The following is a 21,784-nucleotide window of genomic DNA, read 5'->3' on the forward strand; positions in this document are numbered from 1 at the left end:
AGGTAGCCAAAGTATTGGAGTTTCAGCTTTAGCATCAGTCCTTCCAAAGAACACCCAGGACTGATTTCCTTTAGAATGGACTGGTTGGATCTCCTTGCAGTCCAAGGGACTCTCAAGAGTCTTCTCCAACACCACAGTTCAAAAGCATCATTTCTTCAGCGCTCAGCTTTCTTCACAGTCCAGCTCTCACATCCATACATGACCACTGGAAAAACCATAGCGTCGACTAGACGGACCTTTGTTGGCAAAGTAATGTCTCTGCTTTTCAAATGCTATCTAGGTTGGTCATAACTTTCCTTCCAAGGAGTAAGCGTCTTTTAATTTCATGGCTGCAGTCACCATCTGTAGTGATTTTGGAGACCCCAAAATAAAGTCTGACACTGTTTCCACAGTTTTCCCATCTATTTGCCATGAAGTGATGGGACCAGATGCCGTGATCTTCATTTTCTGAATGTTGAGCTTTAAGCCAACTTTTTCACTCTCTCTTTCACTTTCATCAAGAGGCTTTTGAGTTCCTCTTCACTTTCTGCCATAAGGGTGGTGTCATCTGCATATCTGAGGTTATTGACATTTCTCCCAGCAATCTTGATTCCAGCTTGTGCTTCTTCCAGCCCAGCATTTCTCATGATGTACTCTGTGTATAAGTTAAATAAGCAGGGTGACAATATACAGCCTTGATGTACTTCTTTTCCTATTTGGAACCAGTCTGTTGTTCCATGTCCAGTTCTAGCTGTTGCTTCCTGACCTGCATACAGGTTTCTCAAGAGCCAGGTCAGGTGGTCTGGTATTCCCATCTCTTTCAGAATTTTCCACAGTTTATTGTGATCCACACAGTCAAAGGCTTTGGAATAGTCAATAAAGCAGAAATAGATGTTTTTCTGGAACTCTCTTGCTTTTTCCATGATCCAGTAGATGTTGGCAATTGGATCTCTGGTTCCTCTGCCTTTTCTAAAACAAGCTTGAACATCTGGAAGTTCATGGTTCATGTATTGCTGAAGCCTGGCTTGGAGAATTTTGAGCATTACTTTACTAGCGTGTGAGATGAGTGCAATTGTGCGGTAGTTTGAGCATTCTTTGGCATTGCCTTTCTTTGGGATTGGAAGCATAATAGTAATTTATTCACTTGAATCAGAATGACTCAAGAAACTCTCCCCAACTTCATAGCACAAAAAAGAAAGGGAAATACTCTTTCACAAGTTGGAGTTGATAAGCTGGTTATTTGGGGCAAATACATTTTTGATAAGAAAAGGAGAGATGAGGTTTTTCTCACACATGAACCCAGCCAGATACATGGTTCTATGATACCAATGAAGACAGACTAGAATTTAGATAAATTATCCCATGTCTCTAAATGGTTTATTAGAGGAACTCAGTCTTTACAAATTAATTAGCATCCACTTGACACTAAAGTCAGAACTATAACAAAGAATACTTGGTTTACTTACAGAACTTTAAGACTGTAAAGGCCAGCAAATGCTCCCTTGGGAATGTACGTCAGAGCGTTTCCAGCAAGACGTCTGTGGGTTTCAAGCAGAGAGGATAGAGAGTAAGTATGGTTCTCTTCTTATGGAATTCATTTAGCTGTTAAAAATACAATACGATTATGTTTAGACCATAAATGCCAAAAGCAACTCTAGAGAACCTTGTTTTGTCATGTTTTGCAAAAAATTTCTGTAAGTCTCTCATCAAAAAGCAGGCAAAAGAAGAAATATAATAAATTACCTATTTTACAGTAAATCACCTAATAGCTTATACTATGTATATGCTATACTATACTGTGTATACTATTATACTATGAATAAGCTATACTATGTATAAGCGATGTAGAAACCTCTCTATCCATTCGTCTGTCAGTGGACAGTCAGGTTGCTTCTATGTCTTGGCTATTGTAAATACTGCTGCTGTGAACGTAGGGATGCATGTATCTTTTTGAATTATGGTTTTCTTGGGATATATGCCCAGAAGTGGAATTGCAGGATCATATGGTAGCTCTATTTTAGTTTTTAAAGGAACTTCCATACTATTCAAACCAGAAACAGACTCACAGACATAGGAAACAAACATGGTTACCGAAAGGTAAAGGTAGGGGGAGGGATAAATTAGTACTGCTACATATAAAACAAATAATCCACAAGAATCCACTGTATGCCACAGGGAACTCTATCACTGTTCTGTAATAACCTATATGGGAAAAGAATCTGAAGAATAGGTATATGTATATGCATAACTGAACCACTGTGCTGTAACCTGAAACTTATACAATGTTTTAGATCAACTGAACCCCAAAATAAAATAAAAATTGAAAAAAAATTCACCTTAAAATTTTTAATACAAAAGCTAGACAAGGGAGTAGAGAGGGAACCACGGGCAGTGGTTGTCAGGGAGACGGGCCATCATTACAGGTCAGTCAGTGGCTGCGCAGACCTCTCTGCTGAGAGGGCCTTTCAGCGGAGGGCTGAGCCATGCAGGGACCTATGCGCAGGGAACAGGAGTACAGAGCACCGAGGAGGGAGTGTGCCTGGCGTGGTCCGGAACCTGCCAAAAGGCCAGAGTGACTGGGGTGCAACGACCAAGGGAAGGGAGACAGCAGGTGAGGCTGGAGGGCAGTCCAGGGCCCACCATGCAGGGGTCTGGAGGCCACAGTAGGGACTCTGAGCAGGGAACAGATGTGATCAGCTTTGTGTTTTAAAAGGGTCCTTCTGATGGGACACTCTCAAAGAGGGAATAGACTTTGGGGACAAAGGTAGAAACACAGGAGGCAACTAGGGCAGTTCACACAGGAGCGGCTGGTGTGATGCAGCCATATGGGGGTGGTGTGGAGGTTGGGGGTGGGTGGATATGGTGGAGAAAATTAGGAAAAATCTCACCTGACGAACCGTTAGTATCAAGGTGAAATGTAGGTGGCCAGCATTTCATGTTTATATTCTATACAACATGCGTGCATTTGATTAGTTATCCAAAGTTCTATACGTAATACTGAAGGACATGATTTGTGTGACTGAGCCTCCCCAGGTGGTGCTTGTGGTAAAGAACCTGCCAATCAATGCAAGAGACTTGAGACTTGGGTTTGATTCCTGGGTCAGGAAGATCCCTAGGAGGAGGGGAATCCCACAAGGCAACCCACTCCAGTATTCTTGCCTGGAGAATCCCGTGGACTGAGGAGCCAGGTAAGCGACAGTCTATAGCGTTGTAAAGAGCTGGACATGACTGAAGCTATTTAGCATGCATGCATGTGCTATTAAAGAGTGCTTATTGAATTAACTGACTCAGATTGGTTGACGCTCACAGATGGCTTAACTGATCAGACTAAAATTAGCCAGGAATTGTGATTTCAGCCAAAATGTCCTTAACTATCCTGTCCACGGTCATGACTTAAATAGTACATTTTTTGAGATCTAGAACAGAGCCTGAAACTGGGGGCTTATCAACTCTTACTACTACTCTGTGATCAAGTTCTTAGCTTGATGGTTTCTGAGTCATTTGACTTTGGAAATGAAAAGGAGAAAATAAAATTGTTCTATTTATTTATTTCATTAGTTTAAATTATTGTTAGGATAAATGACTTTCTGTTACATTTCCTGAAATATAGCTCACTTCACATGAATTGTTTTTCTTTTCTGGGCAGGGACTTTCAGAACCTCAGACTGTATTCTGAACTAATCTGTGGAACCATTGACCTCTGTTATCAGGGGAGTCTGTCTTAAAACAAATGAATTTATGATAGGCTATTAGCTATTTGCTATGTTGGTAGGAGACATATCTCATTGTCAAAAACCACAACTTAAGAAATCATTGCATTCTTACTCTCATTTCTTTACCATGTGGGATGGTTTTAGCAATTTAAAAATGAAATACATAAAAACTATAGGAGATCTTTTTTTATATAAATGAATACACAAATAGTGAGAACTGTACCAAATCTTTCCTGTGAAGATTTGAAATGACATATTTTTTGGCAACTATGTTCCAGTCATCGAGACCCACATACCATTTGGTTGGAAGGTTTAATTTTTCCCTCTGTTTTTAAAATTATTTCATAGAAATGTCTCTTTCATCTCTGTTTCTATAATAGGATACAATTTAACAGGGAAAAACCTTTATATCATTTTATACAATACAAAAATGTTTTTGTCCTTAAAGATACTTCTCCATAAAGAAGATTCACATTATCCTATCCCTGTTAGTTTTACTGACTTAACTGCCATAAAAAGGGGAAAAAATCAATACATTACAGTAGATACATTCCTCTTCAAATGTTTATTTGAAGCAGATGTTTTGAAGCAGATGTTTGGCTGCTGTAACAACCAACTAAACTGGTTTTGAGAATGTATGTTTCTTTGACCCTATATAGTAATTTGAGCCTCTGAAGGAATCTAAGTTTGTTTCTGGTAGCTTCATTTTGTAAAATGGTGGGACGAGAGCAATGCAGTCAGACGTGGGCTGTGATTTCTTCCCTCTGGATGCTGGTCTGGAGAAAAGAGGTGTGTGTATAAACTGGGGGGAGCACCGAGAGGGGAGGGGTGCCTGAGCCCACCCTCTGATTGGGACTCTCAGGACAACGACTGTGCAGGGAACACGGTCCAACATCGGGCCCCTCGGCTGGGTAGTATTTTCAGAGGTAAGTGAATATGACAATCCTTATGATTTAAAAGAAGACATTTCAGACTACTTAGCAATTTCATTTTGGCTTTTAGGAATTACTGCTTCATTTTCCAACTTTTACAAAGTGCATGAGATCTAGAAGGCATACATTCTACACATGCTGAATTAATTTGTTTCAGAAATTTGGTGATAACATCAGGCTTGATGGCAACAGCCCCCCGCCTACCCCCTCCCCACTTCCCCATTCTTAAGATCTGCCTATTTCCAGTTTTCTGCTACTATTTTCCTTCTTTGTGATTTCCAGTATAGTTTCAGTGGCTCTGTTCTTATTTCTGAATTTCTTTTCACTCTTCTGAGTTATAATTCACCTGAATAATTATAGTTCATCTATCACTTACACATAAAATTTCTGAGGTGTCAAAATATTCCCACTTGAAAAAAAGTATCCTATAACAAAGTTAATGACTTTGGGTTTCTGTATATAGGAGCCAAGAGTCTGGGTCACTGAAGAGTTAGATACAAATAGGATGCAACCCAGTCCAATGTAACCTCATAATCTTGCCTCTGCTGGCAGAAATGCAGCATCACTGGAACTAAGTCCACCACGGTAAGCTTTCTTTTATAAGATGCCTGTGCTAGTTTGAAAGGCCCAGATACTTAGAATTTAACCCTCTGGCATTCATCTGCAGTAACATTTGCTGAAGCCTACTCAGAAAACTTGAAAACGAGGATTATGGCAATCTACCAACTGTTTTTCTTCCCATTGGAGAAAAAAGTATCATAATATGCCTCAAGAAATTGCCACTTAAAAAACCTTCTCTCCCCCAGTAAATTAAACATATCTAATTGGCCAAATCCAGGCACAAATCATCCCTTCGTTAACTATGTATTTATGAACTGTCCATTTTGTTTTCATTATTGTGTGTGTGCTCAGCTGTGTCTGACTCTTTGTGACCCTATGGACTGTAGCCCACCAGGCTCCTCTGTGCTTGGAATTTTCCAGGTAAGAATGCTGGAGTGGGTTTCCATTTTTTCCTCCAGGGGATCTTCCAGACCCAGGGACTGATCCTGTGTCTCCTGTGTCTTGTGCATGGCAGGCAGATTCTTTACCACTGCACCACCTGGGAAGCTCCAGTTTTCATTATTACATGAGACTAAAAAAATCAGATTTCAAGGTTTAAGGGCTGAGGCCACTGGCCTGATACATGAACTCTTCAGGTCAACAGGGATATCCATTTGTAGTTATACGGCCCTATAGTTTCTTTAGCCAGAGCATGGTGTGTGTTCAGTTGTGTCCAACTCTTTGCGACCCCATGGACTGTAGCCCACCAGGCTCCTCTGTCCATGGAATTCCCAAGGCAAAAATACTGGAGTGGATTGCCATTTCCTTCTCCAGGGCATCTTCCCAATCCAGGGACTGAAACTGCATCTTTTGGGTCTCCTGCATTGGCAGGCAGATACTTTACCACCAGTACCATCTGGCAAGCCCCCAACCAGAGTATGTGTGTGTGCTCCGACTCTTTGTGACCCCATGGACTGTAGCCTGCTAGGTTCCTCTGTCCACTGAAGTTCAGTTTTCAACTCTGAAGTATTCCTTAATCACGTCAGCCAACTTTCCTGTAGGTTATATTCTGTACAACACTGTCTATAAAGATTCATTTATGTAGCCTACCTGACTTGACTCTTAAGGTCAAGAATCTTATCGCCTGTCCAGAGCAGGGAGCTGAATAAATAATTTACTGATGGATTGATCATTTGATCTTGTTTCCAAAGACAGCTGGCTACAGTGCTAGGGTTGCTTCAGGTCTGGCATCAACTGTTGCAAGATGGCTGGCTAGCCATTACATTACCAGCTCAGAAATAGCTGAAGAATATTCCCTCTTCATCATGCATCAGATTTGGACTCAGCAGTGTATTTGAGCACTATCATATGCCACATACAGTCCTTTAGGGCACACAAATAGTACAGACCTTTTGTAAAACTATTTATGAGTTCTAGGCACACTGTAAAGTGTGTTATATACATCGTGTTAATTATTAAAAATCACATTAAACAGGTGATAAGATTATTCCCCTTTACAAGGCAACTGAGGCTATGAGCGGTTGTTTGCTCATTCTCACATAGAAAACTTCACACAACTTGGCTCAACCATTGCACTGGCTCTGACATTTGCGGTTTTAAACAGGACTTTGGTTAAAAGTAGGTTGGTCTGGAGCTTGGGCTGACAAGGAGCAACCAGTCTAAAACAAGACAAGCACAAGGACACGAACGGGCGCATCACTTGAGGCGCTGGCCATAGAAAACTGACGTTCTCCGTTTCTCACTCAAAGCTCTCTCGTTGCCCTCTGGTCCCCAGACTGCACTCTTTATGCTCTCATGACTATGACTGGTTGTTTCCCTCTCTTCTTGCAAACCCCTCTCTCTTTTAAATTGAAATATAGTTGATTTACAGTGTTGTGTTAATTTCAGGAGTCCAGCAAAGGCATTCAGTTATACATGTGTGTGTGTGTGTATATATATATATATTTGTGGTGGTTAGTCGCTAAGTCATGTCCAACTCTTGCAACTGCATGGACTATAGCCTGCCAGGCTCCTCTGGCGATGGGATTCTCCAGGCAAGAATATTGGAGTGGGTTGCCATTTCCTTCTCCTATATACATATATATATCAGTTCAGTTCAGTGGCTTAGTCGTGTCCAACTCTTTGTGACCCCATGAATTGCAGCATGCCAGGCCCCTGTCCATCACCAACTCCCGGAGTTCACCCAAACTCATGTGCATTGAATCGGTGATGCCATCCAGCCATCTCATCCTCTGTCGTCCCCTTCTCCTCCTGCCCCCAATCCCTCCCAGCATCAGTGTCTTTTCCAGTGAGTCAACTCTTCGCATGAAGTGGCCAAAGTATTGGAGTTTCAGCTTCAGCATCAGTCCTTCCAATGAACACCCAGGACTGATCTCCTTTAGGATGGACTGGATGGATCTCCTTGCAGTCCAAGGGACTCTCAAGAGTCTTCTCCAACACCACAGTTCAAAAGCATCAATTCTTTGGTGCTCAGCTTTCTTCACAGTCCAACTCTCACATCCATACATGACCACTGGAAAAACCATAGCCTTGACTAGATGGACCTTTGTCGGCAAAGTAATGTCTCTGCTTTTTAATATGCTCTCTAGGTTGGTCATAACTTTCCTTCCAAGGAGTAAGCGTCTTTTAATTTCATGGCTGCAATCACCATCTGCAGTGATTTTGGAGCCCCCAAAAATAAAGTCTGACAGTTTCCACTGTTTCTCATCTGTTTCCTATGAAGTAATGGGACCAGATGCCATGATCTTCGTTTTCTGAATGTTGAGCTTTAAGCCAACTTTTTTACTCTCCTCTTTCACTTTCATCAGGAGGCTTTTTAGTTCCTTTTCACTTTCTGCCATAAGGGTGGTGTCATCTGCATATCTGAGGTTATTGATATTTCTCCCGGCAATCTTGATTCCAGCTTGTGCTTCTTCCAGCCTAGTGTTTCTCATGATGTACTCTGTGTATAAGTTAAATAAGCAGGGTGACAATATACAGCCTTGATGTACTTCTTTTCCTATCTGGAACCAGTCAGCTGTTCCATGTCCAGTTCTAACTGTTGCTTCCTGACCTGCATACAGGTTTCTCAAGAGGCAGGTCAGGTGGTCTGGTATTCCCATCTCTTTCAGAATTTTCCGCAGTTTATTGTGATCCACACAGTCAAAGGCTTTGGCATAGTCAATAAAGCAGAAATAGATATTTTTCTGGAATTCATATATCTATCTATCTATCTATCTCACTAGGGGTAAAGAACCTGCCTGCCAATGCAGGAGGTATAAGAGACCTGGGTTCGGTCCCTGGGTCTAGAAGATACTCTGGAGAAGGACATGGCAACCCACTCTAGTATTCTTGCCTGGAGGATCCTATGGTCAGAGGAACCTGGCAGGCTATGGTCCATAGGGTCACAAAGAGTCAGACACGACTGAAGCAACTTAGCATGCATGCATATGTGTATATATGTAGTCTTTTCAGTTTTTTTCCCTTCTAGATTATTACAAAATATGGAATATAGTTCCCTGTGCTATACAGTAAGAGCTTGTTGTTTATCTATTTTTATATATGGTAGTATGTATCTGTTATAATCCCAGACTCCGAATTTTTATCCCTTTCTCCCCTTCTTCCCTTATGGTGACCATAAGTTTGCCTTCTATGTCTGTAAGTCTATTTCTGTTTTGCATATAAGTCCATTTGTATCACTTTTTTAAGATTACACATATAAATGATGCAATATTATATTTGTCTTTCTCTGTGTTAGCCACTCTTTTAACGCTCATCCTCCGAACACAGAAGTTCTTCAGGTTTCTGTCCTTGCACTTGTCTCTTTCCTGCTGCATTACATGGGACTGCAGAGTTGGACACCGCTCAGTGACTGAACAACAACGCCAACAGTGGCACTCAAAGCCTGCCCTTGCCTTAGGAGACCCCAGGACCGAGCTCAGGTTTAGTGAATCAGAGTTTCTGGAGGAAAATGACTCGGAAATCTGCATTTTAAGAAGCAGCCCAGGTTATTTTAATATGGGAGGAGACCCACACTGGGAAACAAAGCCTCTACCCTCTCTCTCAAGCTCCTCATCTGCCCCAGCACCTTCCATGATCACTTCTTTATAAACAACTCTCCAGTCATCTTTGGAACAGACTCAGCATACTCCAGACTCACACTCCAGCTTCGTTAGTGACATCTCCATGTGGATGCTCTGCTAGTACCTTGCACTTTTATACCCAGAGCAGGCAACCTCTCACCTCCAAAATATCAGTTTTTTCCCTTGAATTCCCCATTTCATTGACAGTGCCTCACCAGTCTCCTAGCACACTCAGAATTATTCCTCACCTTAAAACCTCATTTCAGTCCCTACATCCAGTCCATGATAAGTGCCTGACTCTTTTCTGTTGTAAAGCTTCAGCATATCCCAGTGGGTCTTAGCTCCCAAGACAGCTTTAAAAAACTGATGTCAGTGTCTCCACTGAGACCCATTAGTCTGTAGGACTATGCCCTGGTAATCAGTAGTTTTAAAAATGCTCTGGGTGTTTCTAATGTCTATGCAAGGTGAGAAACTCTGAAATAGTCCTCATAGTTTTAGATTGATAAGATCACCTAGAGACTTTCATGGTTTCCATCCTGGGAGACATGATTCACTTGTTAATTATTGGGAGAGCCAGGAGGGGTGCTGCTGCTGCTGCTGAGTCGCTTCAGTCGTGTCCGACTCTGTGGGACCCCATAGACGGCAGCCCACCAGGCTCCCCTGTCCCTGGGATTCTCCAGGCAAGAACACTGGAGTGGGTTGCCATTTCCTTCTCCAATGCATGAAAGTGAAAAGTGAAAGTGAAGTCACTCCGTTGTGTCCAATTCTTCGCGACCCCATGGACTGCAGCCCATCAGGCTCCTCCATCCATGATTAGTTAACAAATTTGAACAGTAGTCCAGGGATGACAGTAAGAACCTAAAGTAGGTGGCAACGAAACAGAGTGAACAAATGAGAAAGACAACATGGAATTAAGAGCCTTAGGACTTGGAAATTGACTGATACAGGAGGTGAGAAAGAATGACAGGTGCAAAAGCAGTGATAGACACACTGATCACAACTTTGGACAAGAAGAATGCTGAGGGCGAGAAGGAAAGGCAGAAAAACAGCTGGTTGTGGAGGGTGATGCGTGTCTGTGCATGAATGAATCTGGTTCTACACTTGCTGAGCTTTAAGGTATTGGTGGGGTAGGTGGAGGTGTCACTTGGGAAGTAGAGGATTCTCAAAGTGTGGTCCCTAAGTGCACAGTATTGGTATCACCTAGGAATTTGTTATAAATGCAAGTTCTCGACATCTTCCCCTTCTGTCTTCAGCCTGCTGAAGACATTGTTGTGGGCCCAGCAATGTGTGTTCTTACCGGCACTGTAGGCAATTCTGATGTCACCACTGGCCTAGGGTAGCAGTCCTTAAACTTCATCATGCTTCACAATCACCGAGTGAGCCTGTTAAAGGCAAGGTCCTGAGCTCAGGGTTTCTGGTTCACTAGGTTGGGGTGGGGCCCAAGGTCCTGAGCTCACAGTTTCCGGTTCTCTAGGTTGGGGCGGGGCACACAGGTTGGGGTTTGCATTTCTCACAAGCTCACATCTGGTGCCAGTTCTGCTAGTATGGGGACCACCCTTTGAGAACCACTCAAAGACAAAAGAGATCTGAACTAGAAACATGGATTTGGGCATCATCTATATAATGGAGGTAGTCCAAATCTTGGGTTTCTTTCTCAGACAACTGCAGCTATCTCCAAATGAGTTTTCAGCCTTCTAACAGGTTTCTCTGTTTCTGTAATTCCTCAATGTATTTTGCATACAGAAATCAGAGAAATTGTTATTAATCTCAAACCCTATCTGCATACAATCCTCCACAGGCTTCCCATTGCTCTTATTTGAATCCTATACACAGCCTGATTGGTTCTGCATGATCTGGCCTCTGTCTTCCTCTTCAGCCTCATCCCCTGTCACCTCCCCTCCGTCTCCTTCTGTTCTGGCCACACTGATCTTTCAGATCCACAAACACGTCACAGTCTTTCCTACCTCAGGGCCTCTGTTCATGCTATTCTCCTACTAGAAGCATTCTATCACAGGTCCTCAGACCACCGACTCACCTGAACCCTCCTGATCTCAGTTCAGACGTCACTTTCTTTGAGCCACTTTCCTCCTTCGTCATCCCTTGTTATTTATCTCTGCTTAATTGACCGTGTCTGTGTCTTTCTCTCTCCTGTCACAATCAGCAAGTGTCCTACGTGCTTGTTCCTTGCTTATCATCTATCTCCCCCTCTAGATTGTAAGCTCCCCTGGGTGAGGACTTGTTGACTACGTGAAATGTAGCAAATCATGTGCATTCTTAGGTTCCCATTGGCTCAATAAATACATGTTGAATGAATGAAGAAAACAGACAAAGGAGGCAACAAAAGTAAGTGCAGAAATCTAGGGAATGTCTATATTTCACAGGCATTGTGCATGGAGGGGAAAAGAAGGCTAAGGAAAAAAAGAAAAGGAAGCAGAGAGGTAGGGCACTTTAAGAACAGTGCCCTAGAACTAAAGAACACACAAGGGTGAACAATCAATAATTAAAGGTAAAAATACACTAGAAGGAATCAATAATAGCAGAATAACTGAGGCAGAAGACCAAATAAGTGAGCTGGAAGATAGAATGGTGGAAATAACTGCCAAGAAGTAGAATAAAAACAAAAGAATGAAAAGAATTGAGGACAGTCTCAGAGGCCTCTGAGACATTAGATGCACTAAGTCCTGGGATTTCTTTGGAAGGAATGATGCTAAAGCTGAAACTCCAGTACTTTAGCCACCTCATGTGAAGAGTTAACTCATTGGAAAAGACACTGATGCTGGGAGGGATTGGGGGCAGGAGGAGAAGGGGACGACAGAGGATGAGATGGCTGGATGGCATCTGACTAGATGGATGTGAGCCTGGGTGAATTTCGGGTGTTGGTGATGGACAGGGAGGCCTGGCGTGCTGCGATTCATGGGGTCGCAAAGAGTCAGACATGACTGAGCGACTGAACTGAACTGAATCTTCAAATTATAGGGGTCCCAGAAGAACAGAAAGAGAAAGAGCCTGAAAAAAAAATATTTGAAGACATTATAGGTGAAAACTTCCTTAATATGGGAAGGGAACAGTGTCCTAATTGCCATAACAATGGTCTACATACATACACACACATATATATTTACACATGGACAGATATCTAAATGTCTATACCCATCTACATGAATAGACACTTGGAAGAGAATAAAATAATGCTAGACAAAAAAAAGAGATTCAAAGAAGCAGCACTTGCTTTTTCTTTCATTAGTTATATTTTCGGAGAAGGCAATGGCACCCCACTCCAGTACTCTTGCCTGGAAAATCCTATGGATGGAGGAGCCTGGTGGGCTGCAGTCCATGGGATTGCTAAGAATTGAATACGACTGAGTGACTTCACTTTCACTTTTCACTTTCGTGCATTGGAGAAGGAAATGGCAACCCACTCCAGTGTTCTTGCCTGGAGAATCCCAGGGATGGGGGAGCCTGGTGGGCTGCCGTCTCTGGGGTTGCACAGAATCGGACACAACTGAAGCGACTTAGCAGTAGCAGTAATATTTTAAATCTTAAAATATTTTAATATAATTGTTAAAGATAAAGGTAAACAGGCAGCATTTGTAATCAATTTCCATGAAGAGGAAAGATGGAACACTCTGATGAGGCTAAGGGTCAGGAAGATTATTTATGGGCAAGGCGGTGTTTTCACTTTACTAACACAATTCAATAGGTGAATTAGAGAGTTTACCAAATTTCTCTCATCAACCATTCATTTGATCCTCAGACAAGTATCTCAAAAGGCAGGCAGGACAGCTCTCACTATTTTCAGCAATGTGATGATAACAAGTAGAAATAATAAGCATAGGTTGTGCTTTCAGGAAGTTTGGTGGTATTTCTCATTACTAATTTCATCTGAAATAATGGATATCTACTATTTACATGGAGATTCTTCAAGGCCAACCATAATATGAGCAAACAGTTCCAGGGAACAATAGTAACTTAAAAACAAACATCCCTAGAGTATCTCAGGTTTCTTTCCTAAATTGAGTATTTGATTCCAATAGCATTCAAATCTGGGAAGATTTTAAATAGCACTTGGAAACAAAGGCCTTTAACTTAGACTGTTTAAAATGGTAACAATTCATTTTTCCTTTTGGTTTAATCAAGCTACCGATCTAAGTTTAAAGGAACGTGTACCTGTCAGCATTAGGCACAATCTGTTAGTTTCTAAAATCTGAACCACGCTCCAATGGACCAAATGCAGGATCTATTATTTGTCCAAAGAGCAAACATTAAGTCCTTAGAAGAACTGAAGAAACAGAAGTGGGAGAGAGACATTGGAGAGAAATGCAAGTATTGCTCAGGATGTTCAAATTTGGCAAAAAACTATCTGTTTTGATTGCCTACATCCATTAAACCTCATAGTTAGAAAGCGTTTCCTTCACAAATCCTGAATCCCTGGGATTACTGCAGAAACAAGCTCATGAAATAGGAAAGAAGGAAGGGAGAATTTTCTTAAAAGTGTTTTCATTTCAGGAACATAACTCAATATGTAATTTATAGTTTACCAAAGTTCCTTCACCATCATTTCATTTGGTCCTCAGAATCTCAAAATACAGGCAAAGGCTGCTCTCACTGTCCTCTCCTGAGGCCCAGGAGGTCAGGTGGGTTGTCAGTTAGTAAGGGGCAAAGTCAGGGCAGGAGTTTGGGGCTTGCTTCTGCCTCTCGGTGCTGTCTTCTCTCAACACAGCATAGGCTGGCCACACACAGATTTTTTTTTTTAAGAAAAAGGCTCTCTCTCTTCTTTGTGCTATCATGTTGCAATAGCAGGGCGTTTGGCCTTGAATGTCTAGTGAACCTTGCAGATTCATAAAACATAAATAATGATTAATAAACAAGACTTGAATGTACCAACACATGAGCCTGTGATACAGGTAGTAAGTATTCCAGAATGTCAGGAGGAAGTGAAGGAGACCACTAGTCATGATGACTTTAACTCCTCTTAAATGTTTGCTCCACATAGTCACTTTCTCCAGAGTTACAATTCTTTAAAAATATGTTAGTGATACCTCTGGGGTTTTCTTGATTCTTAGAGGATTTTAAAATATGGCACCAGTGGTAGAGGAGAGATAAATCATGACTGTCTACACAGTTTATAACCTAGTTAGAAGGATTATATCAGGGAGATAATAATTAGGTGGTTAGAGCTAAGGGCAAGGGTGGTAACTTGGCTATCAATAGTGATTTTTTAAAATAATTTGAGTTTTGTGGTAGGAATTTTATTTGTATATTATTTATTTATTATATTACTGGGGCTTCCCTGATAGCTCAGATGGTAAAGACTCTACCTGCAATGCAGGAGACCTGGGTTTGATCCCTGGGTTGGGAAGATCCTGGAGAAGGAAATAGCAATCCACTCCAGTATTCTTGCCTGAAAATCCCATCGACAGCGGAGCCTGGTGGGTGACAGTCCATGGAGTCACAAAGAATTGGATACAACTGAGTGACTAACACTTTCGTTATATTATTAATATAATATTCTCAATTATTAATTTAGAATATCAGTAGCAGTTTTTGAATGAATGGGTAAAGAATACAGCATAGAGATGAACTGAGAAAACAGAATGAAAGAATACTTTCAGAACAGTTTAACATTTCAACAGTTTGTTACAACAAAAGATACACACACACACAACCACAATGACAGATACCTAAATGTCTATGTCTGGCTGTGTGGATGGTAATTTATTAGTTCAAGCAGAATACTATATAAAACATGCTGCTTAAATATATGTATGCATATGTAAAAACAATAACTAAGGTTTTGTTCCTGTTGAGTAATGTGAAATTGGTGAAATTCTGCTCCTGAAATACTTTTTTCAAAGCCAGTATTTGAGGATATTGAATGAATAACCTGAATATCCAATCTCTCCCTGCTGGGAAGACAGATCTTACTTGCTTTCTGTCTCATTCGTTCTTTTTCATTCCCTCAGATATACCCAGACACAAACAGATGAACACACCTATCATTATGAAACTCAGTTTAACAACAGTTTAAAGTGTTCAGTTGTTTAAACCATTGTACTAAGTACTATCAGGGAAAAGAAAGGCACAGATGAATCACACACAACTCCAAAGTCTCCTCCTGCTTTCCTAGTATGGCTTTGAAAGTGAGTTTGCATTTTGGTTCTGATACTTACATACTCCATTATCTAGGGTAAGTTCCTGTTTTCTCTGTACTTCAAAAAAAAATCTTGAAATGAGAACAATAATGATATCTACTTTTACAGGGTTGTTAAAAGGGCTCAGTGGGATGACATGTGTAAAACATTTTGATCAGTGCCTGTCACAGAGCAAGCTATTATTGTTGTCATTATGTTGTTATATAAAAGATTTTACACTCCACAAGAGAATATAGACTTAACCACAGCTAAGCCTAATAGAAACAATCAGCACATAACAAAAGCATAATCAAAATGCTCTGCTCCATGGGGGTGTGTGTGTGTGTGTGCATGCGTGTGTGTGTGTGTGTAAACCCACAGCACCCTCAATTTAGCCTTGGGAAGAAAGGAATAAACCAAGCAGAGTTAATCATTTTCCAGGTTCCGTAAATATTATCCCCTTTTGCTACTAAATCAATAATGATACCTTCAAAACATCATTTAACTGGAGCATGGAATTATATATGGGAAACTGATCTTGCTTTTAAATTCAGCAAGTTGGCCAGCTCAGCAAAGGGAATTTCAGAACAGGAGAAAATGGAATGAATAGTCTTTGAAGGAGCTCCTCTACTTCTGAAATTCTATGATTCCATAATCAAGATACTTGATGGAGTTTCCAGAGATATAAAAAAAGACAATTCAGAAAAACAGCCCTTTCAAATTGTAGTTCCTTCTCCCTTTTACCATACCCCCCCATTTTTTTCTCGACTATCTTTTGAAGAACTGGTCTTAGATGAGAAATAACATTTACTACATTAAGAAAGGGGGCTTCCCTGGTGGCTCAGCAGTAAAGAATCTGCCTGCAATGCAGGAGATGTGGATTGGATCCCCAAGTCAGGAAGCTCCCCTGGAGGAGGACACGGCAACCCACTCTAGTATCTTGCCTGGAGAATCCCATGGACAGAGGAGCCTGGCGGGCTAAGTCCACAGGTTTGCAAAGAGTTGGACACAACAGAAGCAACTGAGTATGTAGCATGCGTGAAGAAAGAGGAGTTATTCTGAATGAGTTGGGTCATCAAGGGAAGAACTCTATTAAATCCTCAGGGAAGTGGATTATTTACTGATTTGGCTTGTGATCTAAAGTTGAGGTGTGTGTTGAGGGAGAATGGAAGTCTTTTGCCATTGCCTATTATAAAGAAATTAAAGAGAAAAGCACTGGAAATGCATATTTTAGAAATATGGGGATAAACAAGACTAAGTATTGCATGTAAATTATGGTGATGGAGAGCAGATGAAAAGAAAAAAACGCTGATGTTTGAAATTTACTAAAAAAATCTAAAAATATTGGCTAATGTGAACTAAATCTGTTACTTTTTTCTAAGGTGGTGAACAAGCAGCTCCTTTTACATGTTTTGCTTTCTCATGAGTTCATTCATTCATCAAAAATGTATTGATTATTTGTTACATACCAGGAAACGAAGAGTAGGACAGATTTGGTCCCTGTCCTGATGAGGGTTAATTTTTTAGTAACAGAAATGGCCACAGAGAAAATAGAAGAGGAAAAAGAAGAGCATGGACAAGCCAAAGTGAAAATCCATTTTCTGAATAATAAAAACTTGCTGTATAATCGAATAATCTGAGAGTCCCCACCATACCCCTCGACAGCACATTCAGCTGATTCCAGTAGTAAAACAATAGCATTTGTGAAAAAGGTAATGCCATCAAAAATAAATATAGATCCAGCTCTCAAGGGGAGAAATCTGAGAATACTATCCTCTCGGAAAAATAGGATCGATGTACTGTAATCTAGTTATGAGGGATGGTTCTTCAACCTCCCAAGGTGGATGGTGTGGAGCATCAACAATTTAAATTATTCCTCAAATTGAACCCTGACTAGGAATTATAAAGGAAGTATTTTCAAAAGAGGTCACTGCCTAAACAATTCCTTTAATCAACAGTCAGAGGATTTATTTAGCTGATGGTGCCAAACTTTCTTCATGAAGACTACACTGGAACATGCGCCCTAGTTCCCGCCCCTCAAAAGGGCAAGAGGATCAAAAGAATTTCTAAATGCAGATTTTGGTTTACAGAGTTCTTTTTCATCTTCTGGAAAGTGATTACCAGACTTAATCAAGATTCCTCTGTGTATCATTAGCTAATTTTAACTCTCTTCTTTTTTTTTTACAAAAAAAAAAAAAGATTTTTTTTTTTTACAATGAGTTTGGGAAAGACCACTTTTAAGTCCTCTGTGTATTTCATGTTTTTCTGTTCAAGCCTTCAGGGAAGCTAAATTTAAAAGTAGAAAAATAGTAATTAAAAGTGATTAGAACAAGAAGTTTTGGTGCTATGAGTTGAGGACTCAATTCTCCCTGTCATAAGCTGAACCAAGAGGCAGTTTTTGGTTTTCATTATAGCTTCACTTGCTATTTTAATAAACATGAACCGGTATTCAAACTTTTAATATCCTGCTGCTTAACTATTTCCAAAGAGCCATCCAGCTCTTTTAAACAGCCTTTGTTTTAAAATTTTAATTTGTTTGGCTCAGTCTCACCTTAGAAAGTTGTAGCCTTATGGTAAACTCTTTTATAAGTTGATTTCCAGAATCCTAAGTGATTCTCTCTTTTCCCCTCCCAACTAAGTGTTTCCTCATGGGCCAAAACCGTGGTGCTGACAGCTTTCTTGCTTTGTTTTATCTGGTTCCCAGAGTAAATATGAGAGACAAATGTGAGAACGTGTCCAGCGCTGACTGGACGCGCCACGACTCGGGGGATACTTACAGCTCCTCCAGGAAGCGCAGGCTGTGGAGAGGACTCAGGGGCAGCTGACTGATGTTGTTCATACTGAGGTCCCTGAGGGAAAAAGAGGCAGCATGTGAAGAGCCGCGTTTGCCACCACAAGGAAATCCAGCTGTTCAATTCACACATTTTCAAGCAAGACAGCCAAAGGAACTCATTCTTCTGCTTGACAAATGAATTGCTCTTTTGCATCTTAAATATATTCCTTTCCTCCCACATCCCTGCAACATCATGGGCCCTCAAATCAGAGACCCTAGGAGGAGCTTATATGGAATTCAACACGATTTAGACCATTCGTGGGCATGGTTGTAACTCTTCACATTTAAAACGACCTGAGGAGCACAGAAGAGGGGACAGACATAACTCAACCCTAGATGTAACTTAATGTTGGGTACTGCTTTAAATTTTGTGACAGAGAAAAATGTCTTTACCATGCAACGCTGAAAGTCCTGTTTCTCTGGGACTATAAGCACCTTTTAAAAACAAATGTTTTGATTCAAAGAAACTTAAAACAAAACAAGACAAAAAGCCTATTCCCTCCTTGGAACGTGTTCCTTTTGCAGGTTCTCGGATTGCATTAAATAAGTGAAATGAACCATAAAACAAGGGTGTAATGCGATCCTGCTCTGTAGCACACTTCCTGCTGGGTCTGCACAGTAGTTCCTGGCACAGGAAACAAGAAGCCACTTTGGGCGGAACTCAATCAATTTTTGTTTTAAGTGAAACTCCGTGTAATTAGATTTTATTCCATTTTTACTTTTCTATTTCTTTACTGTCTTTCACATAATCCTACAGCATCGCTGGCATATGCCATCTGCATCTCAGAGGCCAAAAGATCAGCTGCTAGACAGAGTCTACTCAAGACAAGCTAAGACCACAAAACAGTCAGCTGAAGGTGGACTTAACAATGACTTGCTCTAAGGAACAGATTTTGGACTCAGTGGGGGAAGGTGAGGGTGGAACGATTTGACAAGAGTCTCACTGAAACATATACATTACCATATATAAAATCATTAGCCAGTGGCAGTTTGATGTAGGATGCAGGGCACCCAAAGCTGGTGCTCTGTGACAGCCTGGGGGTAGGGTGGGGAGAGAGGTGGGGGGCGTTCAGGATGGAGGGGACACATGTATACCTATGGCCGATTCATACTGATGGGTGGCAAAAACCATCGCAATATGGTACAGTGATTATCCTCCACTTAAAAATAAATAAATAAATTGAATTTTTAAAAAAATGACTCATTCAAACCCGAAGACTCAGAACTAATGCCGTTATCGTCTCAGAGCAGGTATACAGACATAAAGTTTATCTTGAGATAAAATAAAGAGCTTCTTTTTATTATTTAAAAACTTGTTTAATTGACATATAACATTGTATTCATTTTAGTATACAACATCATGATATATGCATATATTGTGAAATGATTACAATAAGTTAGTGGACGTTCATCACCACAGTTACACAAATTTTTTTCTTGTGGTGAGAATTTTTCAGATTTATTCTCTTAACAACTTTCAAATATACAAGTATATTTGTTATACAAGTATTATAACTGCAGCCACTATGCTGTACATTATATCCCCAGGACTTATTTCTCTCATAAATGGAAATTTGTATCTTTTGAATACCTATGCCAATTTCACCCAGGAGCTTTTAAAAAAATCTGAATTATTTTTGTTATAGAAGAGACCACACCCATTGCACCTAACCAGCAGGTTTCAGTATTGATAGCTTGATGCCTTTATCAAATATTAACTTTTAATCAAGGATGCCAAGAATTAAAGAATTAATTCACTCTGTGCCTTTAAAAAATCATGAGCATGTATGGGGAATGTAAAATATTTTGCTAAATGTTTCAGAATATGGCAAAAATCCCAGAATTATTAATTTTAACATGTTAATAACAATGCAGTAGCAGAGTAAGATGCTATATTCTCAAGCAAAACTGAACAATGCTAAAAATATAGACTAAAAATTTATGTTGCCCCTATACTCAGAATCTGAATATTTTTCCTGCCATTGTTTAGATTAAGAGAGGCAAATAACTGCTTAGCAATTTTAGTTCCCAGTGCAGCTATTTCTCTGAAGTAGGAAGGTTGTTGAGTTCACTGAACAGGCATGTATTAGCCTAACCAATACAGTTTCTGAATTCCTTACAATGACTCTATAATCTCTGCAAAGACTTGCTAGTTCTCAGGGATATTCACTTACTTTTAACTGACATCCCACTTATTTCCTAAAAGGATTGGGTGATTTGCTTTCCGAGCATGTTTATTAGTAACTTAGATCCAACCAGTCTCCAGAAGCTGGTGTGGATGGCAGTGACCTTGCTCTCCTTTCGAATTTCCTTGTGTGATGTGCAGATTGGTTAGGGACAAACGTCGAGCTTGTCTATGTGCAGAAAGCTCTAACTAGAACAAGGAAATTTACACATTAAGGAGATTCATAAGCACTCCATATTATTTTACTGTTTATTACCCTATTTCAGGCGCCTGAAAGTGAAGCTTGTATCAGTGTTCACTCTCAGGGTTCCTCCCGGAGCATTTTTTATGGCGGAGCGGCAGAATGCAGGCGTCGAGTTCAGTGTCTCGGGTTTGCATCCTGCCTTCCCTGTGCACGGTCTTGAGGAAATGAACCTCCCTGAGTAGGCTTCTTCGTATTTAAACCAGGGTGCCCCTACGTTGCTTCCCAGCCGTTTCAGCGGTAAAGAATACCCCTGGCAACGCCGGAGACGCGGTTTCGATCCCTCAGTCGGGAAGATCCCCTGGAAGAGGAAATGGAAACCCACTCCAGTTTTCTTGCCTGGAAAATTCCACAGACAAGAGGAGCCCGGCGGGCTGCGGTCCATGAAGTCGTAAAAGAGACAGACACGAGTGAGTATGCACTCACATCCCTACATTAATGGTTGCATACCCAAGGATAGCTGTTTCCAGTCAGGAGGGAGAGTGAATTTGCTTCTTGGGAAGGCGAGTACCCCCCGCCCCCCCAACAGGAGCTAATCACTTCTCCCTGTTACCTGACATTGTGGTTCAGAAAAGGAGCTCGTAACAGTCGGCCCTCCATATCTGTGGGTTTCACAGGGGCCAATTCAGAGGGCCGACGGTTTTCATTGGACCAAACCCTTTAAGAGACTTGAGCATCCTCAGATTTTGGTATCTGCAGGGGCTGCTCCGATCACTCCTCTGAGCATACTGAGCAACCACTGCATTGCTAAAACTCTTTACCATGTGCTTTCTAATACAGGTTGTTTTCTTTTAAAGAGCCACTAACAATGCAGATAAACCAATAGTAGAAAAAATAACTTAATAATAACGATTCAGAGTAAAATGAAATAGGTCTTTAAAATATACATTCAAAGAGGTAGGGCAAAAATGAACTTGTCAGCATTCACCTTTTCTGCGTGCACCTTTTGCCTTGATGTTCAAATGTAATACTGGTCTAACTGAGTGCTTCCCAAGCTATCCATGGTAAAAGACCAACTTAAAAAAGTTCTAGTTTACTGCGGACTTATATCTTTAGAAAATATTATAAAATTAATTACCAGAGAAGTCAAATAAAAACACAAAGATAAACAAAATATAAGCCTCAATATTTTGTTATGTGACTTGACA

The 21,784-nt window shown here is 40.8% G+C and overlaps 1 protein-coding gene across 1 annotated transcript in view; it reads right to left on the bottom strand.

Moving 5' to 3' along the window:
• LGR5 (leucine rich repeat containing G protein-coupled receptor 5) overlaps positions 1-21,784 on the bottom strand; it is a 129,903-nt gene that overhangs the window by 53,890 nt on the left and 54,229 nt on the right. The window contains exons 2-3 of the mRNA XM_055587584.1: positions 18,155-18,226; positions 1,446-1,517 (exon numbers count right to left, since the gene is read on the bottom strand). Of these exons, the coding sequence (XP_055443559.1) occupies positions 1,446-1,517; positions 18,155-18,226 (144 nt within the window). The remainder of the gene's footprint in view (positions 1-1,445; positions 1,518-18,154; positions 18,227-21,784) is intronic.

This window comes from Bubalus kerabau, chromosome 1, assembly GCF_029407905.1.
Source record: "Bubalus kerabau isolate K-KA32 ecotype Philippines breed swamp buffalo chromosome 1, PCC_UOA_SB_1v2, whole genome shotgun sequence".
Classification (NCBI taxonomy): Eukaryota; Metazoa; Chordata; class Mammalia; order Artiodactyla; family Bovidae; genus Bubalus; species Bubalus kerabau.